This window comes from Lonchura striata, chromosome 7, assembly GCF_046129695.1.
Source record: "Lonchura striata isolate bLonStr1 chromosome 7, bLonStr1.mat, whole genome shotgun sequence".
Classification (NCBI taxonomy): Eukaryota; Metazoa; Chordata; class Aves; order Passeriformes; family Estrildidae; genus Lonchura; species Lonchura striata.
In genome coordinates, this window is record NC_134609.1 from 11,100,033 (window position 1) to 11,116,073 (window position 16,041).

The 16,041-nt window shown below is 39.1% G+C and overlaps 1 protein-coding gene across 3 annotated transcripts in view; it reads right to left on the bottom strand.

The window, feature by feature from the left end:
* The window catches only part of LRMDA (leucine rich melanocyte differentiation associated), a 606,948-nt gene extending 592,328 nt beyond the window's left edge, over positions 1 to 14,620 (bottom strand). The window contains exons 1-3 of one of the 3 annotated variants that reach the window (XM_077784574.1): positions 14,515 to 14,552; positions 10,923 to 10,993; positions 10,512 to 10,612 (exon numbers count right to left, since the gene is read on the bottom strand). In XM_077784574.1, coding sequence (XP_077640700.1) covers positions 10,512 to 10,612; positions 10,923 to 10,970 — 149 coding nt within the window. In that variant the 5' untranslated portion in view covers positions 10,971 to 10,993; positions 14,515 to 14,552. Of the gene's footprint in view, positions 1 to 10,511; positions 10,616 to 10,922; positions 10,994 to 14,514 lie in introns of those variants that run through there. The other 2 variants (XM_077784575.1, XR_004148500.2) reach the window with 2 other exon arrangements.
* Between the last annotated feature and the right edge of the window lie 1,421 nt (positions 14,621 to 16,041).

Here is a 16,041-nt window from a genome sequence, read left to right on the forward strand (position 1 = left end):
AACTATGTTGGAAGCAGAGCTTTACAAATATTCAATATACTGTTAATCCTTGGCCTGTCTAGAACACTTTTCCTCCAGCCTTTAAGTGCTTTAGAATAATCACTACACTTTATCACTTAAGTAACTAGGTTAACTATGATAAGTTTTTCTTATCTCTTCAACTAAAATGTTTTGAAAGTCCTGAGAATCTAAAATACAGCATCCTCATCCAGAGCTTTTGTGGCCACGTAGCCCTGAAGAATCATGGCACTTCAGTAAGTCTTGGACCTTACACATCTCAAATGGTTCAAGGACAGTTCTGCTGCATTTCCCAGCACTTTAAGAGACTTTACGCTCAAGAGACTGAATGTTTTTTGCAAGCAACCTCTAAGTAATATGTTTCTTCCTTCAAGGCTATAAGTGAAAAGGTTATCATTGACAAAGTCCTACCACAAGTGCTGAATCAAAGTAGAAAAATATTTGAGCATCACCCCCAAGTTTACACAGATTAGAAATATAGTTCATAAACCACACTTATATTTGAAGAAAATATGTATACATCCTAAAGATCTTTATTTATAAGATGTTATTTTTTGTGTGGGGGTGTGTGTCACTGTGTGTGCATTAAATGCCAGTAAGCTGTCAGCAGCAGCCAACACACTATGCTTTCTATGAAAAAGAATGAGCTAGCCTTGTGCACACATCCAAGCATTACTATCTGCCAATACATCTCATATACCAACTGCACAGGAAAACCAGCACACACTTAAGCACCTGAAAAGAACTATAGGCCCAATCTGCAAGAGCCTATCAACCTCCCTGACTTTTGGACAAATTAAACTACCCCCTAATATTAGATATTTTGCATCTCTTACTTGTGTTCTTTTAAAACTTATTTCTACCACTGTAGTCTCTCACCATAGCAAAATTTCCTGCAAACACAAGCAATGAGAATGGCTGTATTATACAAAGAACATTCACCACTTCCATTTATAGACTCAGCAGGTAAATTAAATTAAAAATAATATATAAAATATTAAGAAAGGAAATAATCTTTCAGCTCTACCAGTGAGCAACTCACTCAGGTAAGCATCATCAAAAGGGAACACCAGGAGAAATAAAACAAAAATATAAATAAAAATTATAAAACATCACATAATTGCATGCATCAGTTCATGGGTAAAGCCTGCAACTGAGCTATAACACTGCATTAACCATGACCCTAAAGACAGTATAATTATTGTATAGCATGTCTGGTTTGACATGCTGAATCCAGAGCCTGAGAGAAATACATGGCCCTTTTGCACTTCGATGTTCCTCACTCTTCACGCTTGCATGAGATAAGGGTTTGGGTACGATCTTTCTAATCTGAAAAATCACCTCCAGGATAATTTATGTAAAGATGATTTATGTAAAATGCTAGATCACAAAAATGGAACAAACCATGCAAGACCACATAAAACAGACAAGTGATGCATAAACAGAAGCTCCATAAGTATTTTCCTGCCAAATGCCAAGTAGCTTTTTGTACCATGACCACCAGCAGTTCTGTTGAACACTGGAGGACTGAGGCACTCCTTAGTGATTTGATTCAGCAAAACTAGTCAAGTTCTTTATATCTGAAACTGTATGCTGAGAATCTTTTATATTGCATTAATGTGAGAAGATACCTTTCAACAAAACAGAGAGGAAAGGACAGAGACAGTAATTCCAGGGTTAATGCAAGTTCTTCCCTTCAGCCAAGTTCCTTGTCCTCACACAGTCTGCAGTCCTTCGCTCTTGTTTCACAACAGCAATGATGAGGAAATACTATTTTAGTGTGAGAGAGATTAAGGAAATCAGACAGTAAGAATGATCCATCTGATTACTATACTTAACATATGCTCTTTATCATGCCCTTTTCTTTAACCCCTGATGCTCTTGCAACAAAGTACTTCTCAGACTTAAAATCCAGATAATGATGGACTATGCAGGAGCAGTCACCAAGACATTACTTTCAATCTACTGACATTCTTTGAAAACCAAAACAAGTACATCAAACTATTTCTCTTCCAAGTGACAATACTTTTCATAGACTGTGATAGTCTTCCATTTAGTAACTGATATTCTCTCAATCTAACATAGATTCCTATAGTTCAGAACAGAATTCAACACAAAAACTGATTTTAGTTTAAGACTGGTTTTCATAAGAGGAGTTGGATTGACTGTGTCAGTGAATTAAGTGCTCTGGGTACCCAAAGAACCCAACATCACTTCAAAATCTAACTTCAGTCTCAGATCAAGAAAAAGCAGTTCACTCCCTACACATTCAAACACAAAAATTATGTGATGCAAACACCAGTTCACTGGGAAATGCTCTGCCTTTGTCAAAAGGTTTTAACAACAGCCTGGAGTCAATGGATGTTTAATATTAAACTCTATCTCTGTTCAAGTCCCAGTTTGTAACTCATCTTTGTTCAGAAGTACAGATTTCATCTTTACTCGTAATTGCAACAGACCCTTCAACATGGATTTCCCCAAAAAACAACTTTCACCAACCAGCATATCAATATTCACCAGCTGTAATTAAGGATGTAACAATCAAAGATCACAAACTTATTTTACTTAATGCCAAATTGTGCTGTTTGTTTAATTCTTTTACTAGATTTCAAGCTCTAGCAATCCTCTCAAGAATTCTCCAGTATACAATATGAACCTACACTGTCCCCTAAGCCAAAGGTTCAGGTAAAAAGTTTTTGCCCAATTCTACCACCATTGTCAAGACAACTCCTTCCACAATATTAAGCCTTCCTGAGGAAAGCAGAACAGAAAACAATCCTGTGTTCTGACCTGTCAGGTACTGTAAATCAATGGATAATGGCCAGCACGAGGGTCAGAGGTATATATACAACGGTGTTTTCACAGTCTGTTAGTGACTGTGTGGCCATAAAAAGTCCAGCAAGGATCAATGGACAAAAAGACAGGCTGCTGGGACTAAAAAAGATAACAGCCACCCGTACTGAAATAAAACCAGTTATATTGCTTATTATTTACCTATTACTGAGTTTGGAAAAATAACTTTTCCATTAAAAAGTACAGCTTACATCCATGGTGTAGCATGCTGAAATCAGTAGTATATAATATAGGTGGTATATGCTGAAATCAGTGAGATATTTAAGTGCATACCATAACTCATTAATTTGATATTTTTAACAATAGTCATTGACTGGTCCTCTTTGAATCAGCAATAAACCAATGACCAGAATTAAGCCACAGCAGGAAAATATACAAGTCACAAGAACACACACAGATAATGCTTTGTAGTGGCAAATATTCTATAATCACATTTAAAGCTGACAAAACAAGACAACATAGGCATGGTTGTTGCATGTGAGACAAGGTGCATCCTAATACTTTCAGTATTTACCAAGTTTTAAGGTGGGGGAAAAGAAGTTCTCTTATACATTAGCCAGATCACATCTGGTTCCTGTTGAAATGCCACTTTTTAAAAAGTGGTGGCATGATGGGAGGGAAAAGGAGGGAAAAAGAGAGGAAGGAGTAGATTTCGTTTTGATGTCTATCAACTACCCAAAGTAGAGTTAATAGCTGAAGTTTGTAATTGTTTTTGTTACTAGTGATGCTTTCCTTCTAGTTTTCCAATAGTTAGACATCTATAAAATTTTATCTTATACAACTCCCTAGGTATTACCCCATGTAGAAAGAATCCATCAACATACTTTTCTTCAGTCCACCTAGTACAACAGAAAGTTCTTCCAATAGAAAGATAATTACACATACGGTAGTCCACAGTGATTAATAAGCATGTAAGACATCAACAGAGAGATTATTATATCTGTAAATAATTGCAATTATTCCTCATCTATAGATATTTAATTCAGCAAAATTACTCTAGGAACTGAATTGCTTCTAAAGACTGACCACCCTTAGCATTGTTACCATACAAGTATTTTTAGACATCCATAACATTTCAACATTATTTTAAAAACAGCATTTTGTGTTTATTGTAGGACATCCCTTTAAGGGTAAACTTTGAGTACCCACCTCAAACTACACACCTATTCATTTGAACTTGATGCATTTACTGCAATAGTAGAAGAGAAAGTACCAAGAATTTATAAATTTCAGATTGCTTAGCCATGGAAAACATTATCTCTTTGCTGAAGTCTCTCTATACAATTCCATTTACCTTCAAACAGTAAACAATACCCAGTATAAAATTTACAAACATTCGTAAATTATTGTTTTCTTAAAGAAATCTCAACTACTACTCAACATTTTTCTTAAAAGAGCAATACAAAATCTTCAATACTTAAACATATACATTCTTCTTTCACATAGCAAACTGTCGTCATGCTTGAAAGAAAATAAAAAAACAAGGAGAGTGAAACAGATTAACTTCATAGCTCCAATACACTTATTTCAGACAAGACACTATAAATCATCTTGAAACAAAACAGGCAATTATAATGTGCACAAATGTTATGATATTATGCATCCCAACTGGTCCAGTGGTTTAAATTATTGAAACTGATGGTTGAACAAGGGCATACTGTTTCAACACACTCAGATTCCTTGAACAATTCTTCCTTCAGCTATCCAGTGCTCTGCAGATCTCTGACATCAATAAACACATAGACAAATGTTTCTTAGATAATTCAGGCCACATCTAAGGGGATTAAAATATATGTCCAAAATTTCTCTAGCAATATCTTTTGTAAAGGATCACATAGGTTTTTCTCCTTTCAATACAGGAAGAAGAATCTAAAATTAAAGTTAGTACATACATCTTCCTTCAAAGCATTTAGTGGGGACCAAGCTGCTCCTTTCTCCTCGTAACCACTACCCCATATTTCAATCCTCTTCACCTCAGTGTAAGGGAAACAGTAGTGAGAGCCACAAGACAGAATCATTTCAAAACACAATCAGCTATTTGTAAACACTCTTTCCTGCAGAAAATCTGCAACTGTTAGTTGCAGGAAAAAGCAGCACGTAAGGTAAATCAATTAGCTTGCTAATTTCTCACCCTCATTCATTTAGCTCTACACTGTATTTGTCGTAATTGACTATAATTATGTTAATTACCAACTCCAGCATAATTACTATATTTATTGTCATTGAGCACACTATGTACCCAAAGCAAAGCTGGCATTTGTTGGGCATCAAAAAAATAAATAAATAAAACCACACAAGTGTCGGGAGGGGTTTCTCTGAAAACAGGCTAATATACCTTCAGCAAATGAAAGGGCAAAAGAGATTTCATGCAATGCTAGTTTGAAAGCATCAGTTCATTAAGGATATTAATTTTCTGATAACTACACATTTAAGCATGACACACTGGAGCAGTATCTACAGGATTTAGCAATTATTAATGCGTGACAGTTTCAAATGCTAAGTGAATCAATTAAACAGCAGCATTCACAATTTGAGAAGAGATAACTGCTTCATAACTGCCTAAGACTACAATTTTCACATGACAAAAAAGGGCCATTCAGGCTCCTTCAAAACCTGACAGGTCAAGAAAGAAGTTTGAAACAAAAGCACCTTATAACCATCATCTCTCCTCTTTACTTGTCAGATCAACTTTGCTAGTGTCTCCGCTGAAATGGCATCACCATGCCAGCTGCCACAAGGTGATTTTTCATGTCTTGTCAAAGAAATCTTTTATTCTATTTGCTCTGCATTAACATGTTACATTTATTGATCAAGCCCTTTCTGCAGCCACAGCAGGGCACTGTGCTCTTATGCCTAAGGGGGCTTTGATGTCCTGGTGACACTCTAGACCGAATAATGCACATACTAAATGGATTTAATGCAGAAATGTGTTTGTGCATGACAGCTACATTAATAACAGCCCCTCATACTGATAAATATGCAATTGCTACGATTAAGAGTTACCCAATTATGGTGAAAATATTTTTCTACCTTATAAATAAAGCCATCAAAAAGTTTTAACAATAGTGCATTTCCTTCAAATTTTAAAGTGCTATAAAGATGAGTCTAAAGGCTTTAAAAATATGTCATGCTTTGTTTTGAATTCTGGCTTTTATTTCCATCTCTCTTTTGTTGTTCATCTCCCTGTTCTGCATGTCTTATTGCTGCACAGATCAGGAAGGTGGTTAGGAAAAATAAAAAAAGCCTTTCTTTCACATACTCAACTTACAAAGAAGAACATGCCCTGTAAAAACTGAAGCCCATTTTCAGGCTGCCACTTGCATATTCCCCCAGGCAAAAAACAGGAGGCAGAAGAGAGAAAGAACAATACCTAGTCCACAGAGAAGATATTACAAAGCCTCAGCCTCACAAAAGTCATGGAGGAACATTCCAGACTAGGCTTGAAGTTCAAGGGACTGTTTTCATACATGCACCTTCTTCATCACACAGTGGAAATTATGCACAAGCACATACTGTGCAAATTATTCAAACTCCTAGCAGAAATAATCTGCACCCTAGAGAGAGGGAAGAGATATTTGTATCTCCGTGAGCTCAATTATTGGATTAATCCTTCCTCATTGGCCAAGATTAAAGATTCACTCTCCCTTTCACCTCAAAGCTTAGACCAAGAAGAAATCACCGTAAGAAAAAGGAAAATAACTCACATGTTTAAAACTACTGAGGACAAAATCACAAGATGGACTTCTCATGAACTGAAGTGTAGATGTAATTTATAAAAGCATGGCACTGTTTGTACAAAGCCACTGACATCTGTTATTCAAGCACTGGAGTGCATTTAGCCTTTAATGTGAAAGGATAAAAAATTGAGCAAAGTCATCTAGGACAAGTAAAAAAAAGCCCTGAACAAGTTGGGGTTTTTTTTTGTTTGGGGTTTTTTTTCTTCACACAAGATAGCATGCATCTGAACTAAAAATCTCTAGATTCGTTTAAATGCACACACAATGCATTTAAACTAAAATCTCTGTATTTCATCCAATTCTCTACTCTCTACCTCTACTACATCCTTCCTACTCGCTTACTGCTTTCTTTCCTTCACCAGTGATTATTACTTACCTTCTTCTTTTTTTAATGAAATCTTTAACTTTCCATGATAAACAATAGTTTTTCATTCTACCTTGAAATCCTTTACAAAGTTTCCAGGTAACACTAGCCTTCACACATCAGTGTCTCTCCTTCCCATACTCTATGCCTTCACAAAATGAGAACAGGGGAATGTTTTTCCACATATTATGAAAGGACTCTGTTACTAGGGAAGGCTATCAAATACAGTTGCCATGAGAGGCTTGGGAGCAGATTTCCAAAGCAAAACATCTCTGCTCCTGAAACATGCCTTATTGAAAATACACAGTGTAAACAGTTCATTTCTAAAACAGCTGAAAATCACTATGAAATCAAAAGAGCTACGACAATTCAGGCCATATCACACCAATAAAGCTGCAGAATCACAGCATAATTTAGGTTGGAAGGAGCATCTAGAGATCATTTAGTCCAATTCCCTGCTCAGAAAAGGGGGATTTCAGAAGTTAGGTTTTGTCCAGTCACATTTTAAATATCACCCAGGGTGGAGATTCCACAGCCTCTCTAGGCACCTCTTCCACTCAACCTTCCCTGAGGTGGCTGGAAATCCCCTTGCTGCAGCTGTGACAACTGCTTCTTGTTCTTTTGCTGGTCATCTGACAAGAGTTTGGCTCCATCTTCTTCATACCCCATCCTTGGCCCCAAAAGGAAACAGAGGATATTAGAAAGTATACAAACAAAATCAATGTAATGGAAAAGGCATGAGAAGAGTAAGTCAGAAGTGGACTACAGTTGTCTGGGATTGAAGGATTTCCACCAGCCAAAGACATGTACAGGAGGCAATCCAGTGGCACCACATCCTGCCAATTACACCAGCATCTTTTAAGGACACACACATTTTTCCCTTTGCCTCACACACAACAAATTGCTGTTACTCCTCCTCTTTCCCAAAATACACATTTAAGTTCCCTTGTACCTTTCACCTCTTTCTTTCCTTTCCCTTCCAGGGAAAAGGGGAGATGTGTAACCACTGCAACAGGCAGCAGTCACTTCGACCACCAGCAGAAAGAGCTGGATCCATGTACTGCTCAGGGTAATCCAGGAGAGACACTAGCTCTTGGAAAAAGGCAAACAAGAAAGACACAAAAGCAGCTGTTTGTGATTATGGATCAAGTGCCGTTATTAAATATACCACATCTGATGCAAAGATAATTAAGCATCTACATACCCCCTACATTTTATTTAAGAATGAGGAAGGAGTTCTATCCTGGGAAAGAACTCTGAAGTCAGGAAAAAAATGGTGAAAAATGTACACTTTCCTCTGTATTAAGCTGCCAGCTCAAAAGAACTATTGACAACTCTCCCCTCCTCTGTTATATGGAAACATCCCAAGCAAAAAGAAAATAACCAGGGAAATCTGAGTAACAAAACCATCACACATGAGAACATTTGGTTTTCTTTTTTCCTTTCAAAAAAATCCCACAAACTCTCATCCAATGATAAATCAAATTATAATGAAACCTAGCATCTTTACTGCAAATAACTACAGTGCTAGCAAAACACACTATTCTCTTCATCTTTTCCTATATTTTCATCACCGTTGGTCTTCTTCATTCAACTCACACCTTTACCAAGGAGACTATACTAAAAAACCAAACTCCTTTTAATGAGGATTTAATTAAATGAACATTAATTGTAGGCATTGTTGCCTCACTGAAAACAACATATTAAACTTTTCAAATTAAGCATTTACTGATGGAAATCATAAAACTCATCCCTATACTAAAACACTGTTAGATTTTTAAGCAATGATACCTGTTTAAAGAAGATGTCACTGCTTACACTTGCTTCAACAGCTGCCCAAGACATTATTCTATATTCACATTCATTTAAGGTTATGACATTGATTCTGTATCTTATCTCTCTCAATAATATGCAGGTACAGGGCTTACATATGAGTGCAGACCACTGTGAACAGCTAGTGTACCATAAATTCTTCACTCTTAGTTTCTATATGCTTAGTAAATCTAAGCACTACTCAAATGAGGAACCCTTACTGCTCTCATCCCATTTACTGTTAGCTTCCCAAAGGGAAAAAAAAAAATCCACTTCTCCTTTTTCCCAAATCTGATTTCTTGTCTTAAAATACTTTTACAGATTTACAACTACAACTTCTCCTACATCAATAAGCTGATTGTTCTTCCCTAAACCTCAATAAAACCAAATTATATCCCTTCTGAAAAACAGGCTAAGTGTTTTGAGTAGAGAAGAAAAGAAGGAAAGAAAACACAGATTTCAGAAATGCATCACCAATTGTGCTCTCCATGAAAATATGATCAGAGTTTTAAAGTGGTACTTTACATCCAAATTTAATGTTATTATTTTAATTTATGAAATGAAACAAATTCAGAGAATTGTTTTTCAAATCACGCATTAACTAAAAGAGACAAACACTTTTTTTTCCCAGAAATGTAAAGAAGGAGCAGTCTTGTCAACATGTTAAATCTTAATACACATACAGACCTTCTTGACAAAAACAAAAAAAAATTACTATTTGATCCCCTCCCCCAGCAAAACTCTTTTCTGGCTACAATATCCAATGGTAGAGAATCATAGTATAAGACAACAATCCACAGATTTAGTGTCTCCTTTGCTCGGCCACCTCTTACATGTATGATTCAGTCTTTCAGAGTTGACAGAGGCTCAGAAGAACATTTGTGAGTGTTAAGTAAGTTAAAATCAACGGTTGTTTCTTCTAGGAAAACAAGGCATCAGCACACTACTTTTTGTACTATTCACAATCATACTGTGAGCTTACCCCCAAGAAAACAAAAGGAAAATGAGTTGAGTCCAACCCTCCCCTCACAAACCTATTTTTTTATTAAACAGACAATTGCATTCAAATACTTTCTCCATACTTACCCACATTTTTCAACCTGAAATATATTCTGCTGAACCTCAGCAGGCTCTCTTATAAGGATTAAATGAAATGGGATGCTGTAGTAGCTCACAGCAATACTGCAGAATCCTAAACCAATTCATATATTAAAATACTTAGAAGGAATTAAAAATTCTAACTGCACTTAGCTTTAGCACTTAACTACACAGATGCACAAAAATAAAATTATAGAATAAAACACATCATCTGGGAAAAGAGCATTATAAAGTATTTATAGTAATAACCAGAAATCTATAAATAAAATTTTTAGAAAGGGAGAGAAGCACATACTTACTTGTATTTTGGTTAAGGAAAACTCACTTTTGATCCTATTCTTCACTTCTTCAGGTAACAACGCTTATTTTCCAATTTAAGTAGAGAACAAAGCATAAGTTTATCAATGGGCATCATTTGTTAACACATATTAGCTTGCCAGACTCACCTGGTTATTTGTGCTTCAAGTGTGGGAGAAAAGGAGATAAACATTACTTATAAAATAGTGTTGTCCACTTGACAACAATTAAATGTACCTGACAAACATTTTCCTACTTTGAAAAAAAAAAACAGTGTATTTTAGGAGTTGGAATTCCACATTGCACTTAAAAATCTATATACTGCCACATACCTTAACAAGTTGAAGCTAAGATCTAGCCTTTTTGCCATGTGTCCATATTTTCTTCCTAGGAATTCTGGAATTTCTTCACAGTCCTGACTAATGTAGGACACCTGAGAAATAGAAGCAACAAGGAAACATTTCATGAGTAGATTTAGTTCCCTGTCCAGATTCTGTCTCATTGATAAAATGATAACGTGCAATACAATGACTTGGCATTACAGCTTTAAACTACCTAAGTTTTACAGCTATAAAATCTATCACACAAACTCATTTTCCTATTGATACCACCAACTTAATATTTATTACATCTATAGTCTCTATGTACATTTTGTCTCCTTGCAGGTAAAATACTTTGACTAAATATACCACATTTCTTCTATTTCACTATTAATACTTGGATCTAATGTTACTTCACATTACCATTCTGACATGCTCCAGAAGAAATTTGTTTGAAGGATCAGAAGCCATCCAAAGGATCTTCCAGTTTGGCCCTTCATATACAACAAACAAAAGTTGTTTTCTAAATTTAGGTGCAGAAAAACCTCAGCAGTGTATGGTCAATCCATCCTAACCATTCCCTGAGAAGATTATTACTCCCAGTAACACACTAGAGATAGAGCAAGAGGGCTGCCCATGACCATCAAAATGAGGCATGCAGCTTCTTCTCAGACAGCCATGAAAAAGATTTCTGGCTTCTCATTACCCCTCATGTACGTGTACTCCTTTTCATACCAGCCCATCTAACTCATCTTTAGCAAACACAGGAAGAATTAGTGGCAGCACAAAAACCAGTCTACTCAGATTCTGTTTGTTTTTATTTGTTTTTAGTCAGGATTGAGTTGATAATATTTCCAGAAGAACACAAAGTAAAGCAGCTGCATTTTTTCTCTTATTTCTGCTGTACTGTTTTACAAGTCATTGGTTTGATTTATTCAAAGAAATCTCACAAAGCTTTGCAAAACTATTGTCAAGAATTCTATACATCTATATTGGCTCATCCCTTCTGTGCTCAAAATACAGATATTTCAGATTTTGTGCAGCAGAAATATTAAGTTTTCCTTAATGACCAACTAGCAAGTTAAGAACCATGTTAGACCACTATCTATACAACACTGTTATTATCCACTTGTTTAATTATAAAGTCAATTTCAATACCAATTCCACTAGTCTAAAATATGCTGGATGAAAAATATGCAAAAAATCCATCAAAATTGTTTTGATAGTATTCCACCTTCTGTTAAAACAGAGACTCCTCTGCAGAGCAGACTGACAGTATGTACTTCTGCAAGTCATCCTGATCTCCTACGCTCTAAAAATGATTGCATCTGATAATACTATATGGCATTCCATTTAATTCATTTTGTTCAATAACTTCAACAGATAAAGCTGACAACAGTGAAATAATTTTATGAGCAGAAAACAGGTAGCTTGAAGCTCAGTTTAACAACTTCTTCCCCTTGCTAAATCAGACCTGCTCTTGCAGTATGTTCTGTTACCAGATATACACACAACTTGAGCAAATAGAAGAATAAAAGGCAAAGGAACTGTTTTGGTCGTTGGCATCCTAATGGTTTGGATATAACAGAAAATGTTTTGCAGAATTTATTGAATTAAATATGTAAAGCTTTTCCTCCAGTTTACGTCTAACATAACCACAATGTGTTTTACAGCATACACAAAGGTATACACAAAAGAACCATGTCATTCTTCACTGAATGGTAGATTTCTTTCAATTAATGCTTGCAAACTCTTTGAAAGGCCTCACATTAACAGCTTAATACTTTGGATTAAGCATTTGGTTCAATGTAACATGTTGAAACAGAAATGACTAAATATGATGCCTATTAACACTGGGAGGACAAGACTGTCTTGAGGAGCTACAACAAACACAGCAAGAGCACAGACCCTCACTTGGCCTTTCACCCAGGGAGCAATGGCTGAGAAGGAGCAGGAGACTCTTGCCTGCAGTGTGTGTACAGTGCTTCAGAAACTTACCTGGACATCAAAGCCCTAGCCACAAGAATAGAAATTGAAGAAAAATATTGATACAAATGTAATTTAGAGCACACAGGAGACAAAGTACGTAAAATGTTTCAAAGGTTCAGCCTTTGAACAGTTATAATATTCAAATATATTTACACAACTAGTGCAAACAGATTATTCACAGGCATATTTGCAGATGACATATTGTTATCATGGCCTTTCAATGCTGAGACCTTGTAAAGGCATTTTACTTCCACAGAATCCACTTCAGCACACTTACAATACAATGCTAATATAAAACAAGAAGTCAGTAGACAGAAGAAAGAAGAACATTTTTTCATTTTATTTGCTTCAGTTCAAAATAATTTACTCAGGAAACAATAAAATGTACATAATTCAGTCTTCTTCCTTTTGCTTCCATTTCAAATACCCCCAAAATGACTATGAGCTTCCAAGTACATATCCAGTGATATCACCACTGAGAGATGAGAGCAAACATACTTTTCCCAATACTCCAGCTCTTGGGCTGCAAGACACATCAGTAACAGTAGATTCCATAGATTTTCCTACACCAGTCATAGACAGGATTAAAAACTGGATGTAGAGGTTTCCATGGCCTAATTCTCCAACTCAGATACACTGAAGGTTGGTCAGTCAGTTATTACTGGTGGCCCATTCAATACCCCACCAAAATGTTCAGAGTTTCCCACAAAGGCCAGCATCAGATAGGCTATAGAGGCCTGATATATTCTTGCAGACCCTTCAACACACTGTATGCAATTAATGAAAAATATATGTTGCTACAAAATATTTAAAACATAAGTTAACTATCAATAGCAGTTGCACCTCTCTTCTGCTTTAGTTTCAGAAGGTATCACCATTTAGTCTTTGTGATCATTCTACAATGACAGTGTCATCTTAATAACCCATAGTGTAACGTCTTTGTTAAGGAATGTCACCAAAAAGGTCACGTATGAACTCTCAATACTGTATTTTCTCTCCCATTGAAGGGAATTATATCTGGAGAATATTTCCAGTCAGCTGAGCATTACATTTTACTCCGTGCTGATAGAAGATTGTATGCTGGGCGCATAGCCAAATTAAGGGACTCAAGGCATGCTCAAGGGAAGAAGGTAGCGTGTCACTCAGTGCCAGGGTGCACCACAGAGACCACAGGAACTGTTTCCTGCAGCAGCTTCAAAATTAGCCAATTAATTGCCTTCATATCACACGTATATTCACATGAATTCCACACAGAAATAGTGACCAGATTAAAGAAGCGATTAGATGGGGACCACCCTGGTTTAATGGCAAACCATTTTCAAAAATAAGACAAGCTTCCTTCTCTTTAGGAGGGAAAAAAATATTCTGACTGTAACCACAGGTTCATCACTAATGTCATCAAGTTTCAGAAAAAAATTTTTTCAGCAGCTATACAAGGCGCTGGGCAAAAGTCAGCAGGATGTGTTGTATTTCCCAACTTCTCTTTAACCACCCCGAAACACACACAGGCGGTTTCAGGAGGAACAACACTTAGCAGATTTCACTCCTCCTTCAGCCCATTCCGGCGGCCCCCCCAGCCGGACCGAGCAAGCGCCGTGCCGAGCCGCAGCACATCCCGCTGGGAGCGCGCTGCGCGGGAGCCCCGGCGGCGCGCCCGCCGCACGGGAGCGGCGCCGGGCAGCGCAGCCCTGCCCCGGCCCCGCGCTCCGCGCCCGCCGGCTTTGGGAGCGCACCCCCGAGCCGCGGGACTCGGAGCGCAGCCCCGGACCGCTCCTCAGCCCTTTCCCTTCGGCGGCCTCGGGACAGCGCTGCGGTGACAGAGGCGATACCTGCGCGGCGTCCCGTGGCGCGGTGCGGCTGGAAACTAAACCCGGCCCCGTGCGCGTCCGCCGGCCGCCCCGACCCGGAGCGGCACCGGCAGAGAGGCGGCCGCCGGCGCGGAGCTGGAGCAGCCGCTCCCCGTGCCGGGGGCGGGGACGCGCCGGCCGGGGCGAGCTGGCGCGCAGGTGGGGCCGCGGACACCTACCTGTGCTCCGCTCACCACGGCCCCTGCCATGCTGCGGGCGCCCGCGCCGAGGTTCCGCGGGCCGGGCCGCTGCCGGGCAGATCAGCTGACGCGGGCGGAAGCGCGGCCGGGCCGGGGGCGCGGCAGCGCGGAGCTCCCGCCGCCTGCCGCGGCCGGGCCGAGGGCGCAGCCACGGCCCCGGGCGGCCCCGCGGGCGGCTGACAGCGGGAGGCTGCCGCGGCCCGCGTGACCAGGGCACTGTCATCCTTGTCCGGCGGCCGCCCCGCTGCCACATCCTGCCTGGAACGCGAGCCCGAAGCGGCACACAGCGACTGCCGCGCCTGACATAACCACCTCGGTTGGGAAAGGCCTTTTAGACCATCCAGTGCAACCTAGGACCGAGCACCACCACGCCAACTCGACCATGGCATGAAGTGTTTCCGTGCTTCCACGTTCAGTGTTTCCTTAACACCCCTCGGGACAGTGACTCCACCACTTCCTTGGGCAGCCCATTCTTACGTTTAATCCCTTTCTGCTAAGAAATTCCTCCTAATGTCCAACCTAAATCTCCCCTGGCCCAGATTGAAGTGCGTTTGTCGGCAGCTACCTGAGAGAAGAGGCCGACCTCCACCTTTCTAAACCCTCCTTGGAGCTGCCCCCATCCTTACTCCAAGCCTTCTCCAGGCTAAACAACCCCGGCTCCCTCAGCTCTCCAGACCTCCCCAGCTTCCCTGCCCTTCCCAGCGCCGGGGCTGCACCCCGTGCTGGGCTCTAACGGTGCCGGAATAGCCATGGCAGGAAGAGATGGAAATAGCCGATCTGTGACACTGACAGAGGGATCCCGCCTTAGATTTCAGTTCCCATAAGGCACTAGATTACTTTGAACATTATCTGTACTGACTTTCCAACTAGTAAGCAGCTCATTAATTTGTGGCATAAAGCATAATTTGCCTTTGAAGAGATGTATGTCACTCCTAAAGCAACTCCTGCAGGAAAAAAAAAATGCTATCTTCAGGAAAGGTCCATATTCTTATAGCAATTTTTTGTCTCTAGAACATAGGACAATTGGACAATTTGTGTGGAAACCAGAAATACCTTTGGAATTATCAGAAAACCCTGTCAAATTAGTCTTTCCAGGACACAAGAATTTACTAATTAAAATAATGGCATGATGGTAGGTTATCACTGTTCAGGCAAACTAGAGGAGCTAGTTTTCTATTAGAATTTTATATTACACTTTTAGAGGTTTCCCAAGCCTGGATCCTAAATCCTATTAGTCATCTACCTACCTCTTCAGCTGCCTAAGCACCTTTAAAAATCTGGCTAATTTTTCCCCTTTATTGCTAATATAGCATAACTCACTCTTGCTGAAAGCGGAGGCACATGCTGTGAAGGGAAATAAGTTTCAGGAGGATATGTATTCCTCACTGCAAACCACTTCCTTGAGTTTATTCAGCAACACAGCAGAAACCAATACTGTACTTGCTGCTCTACCTCCTGGTATCAACAGAATAAATTCTTGGTACAGCTGTGGCACTGCACCTTCTC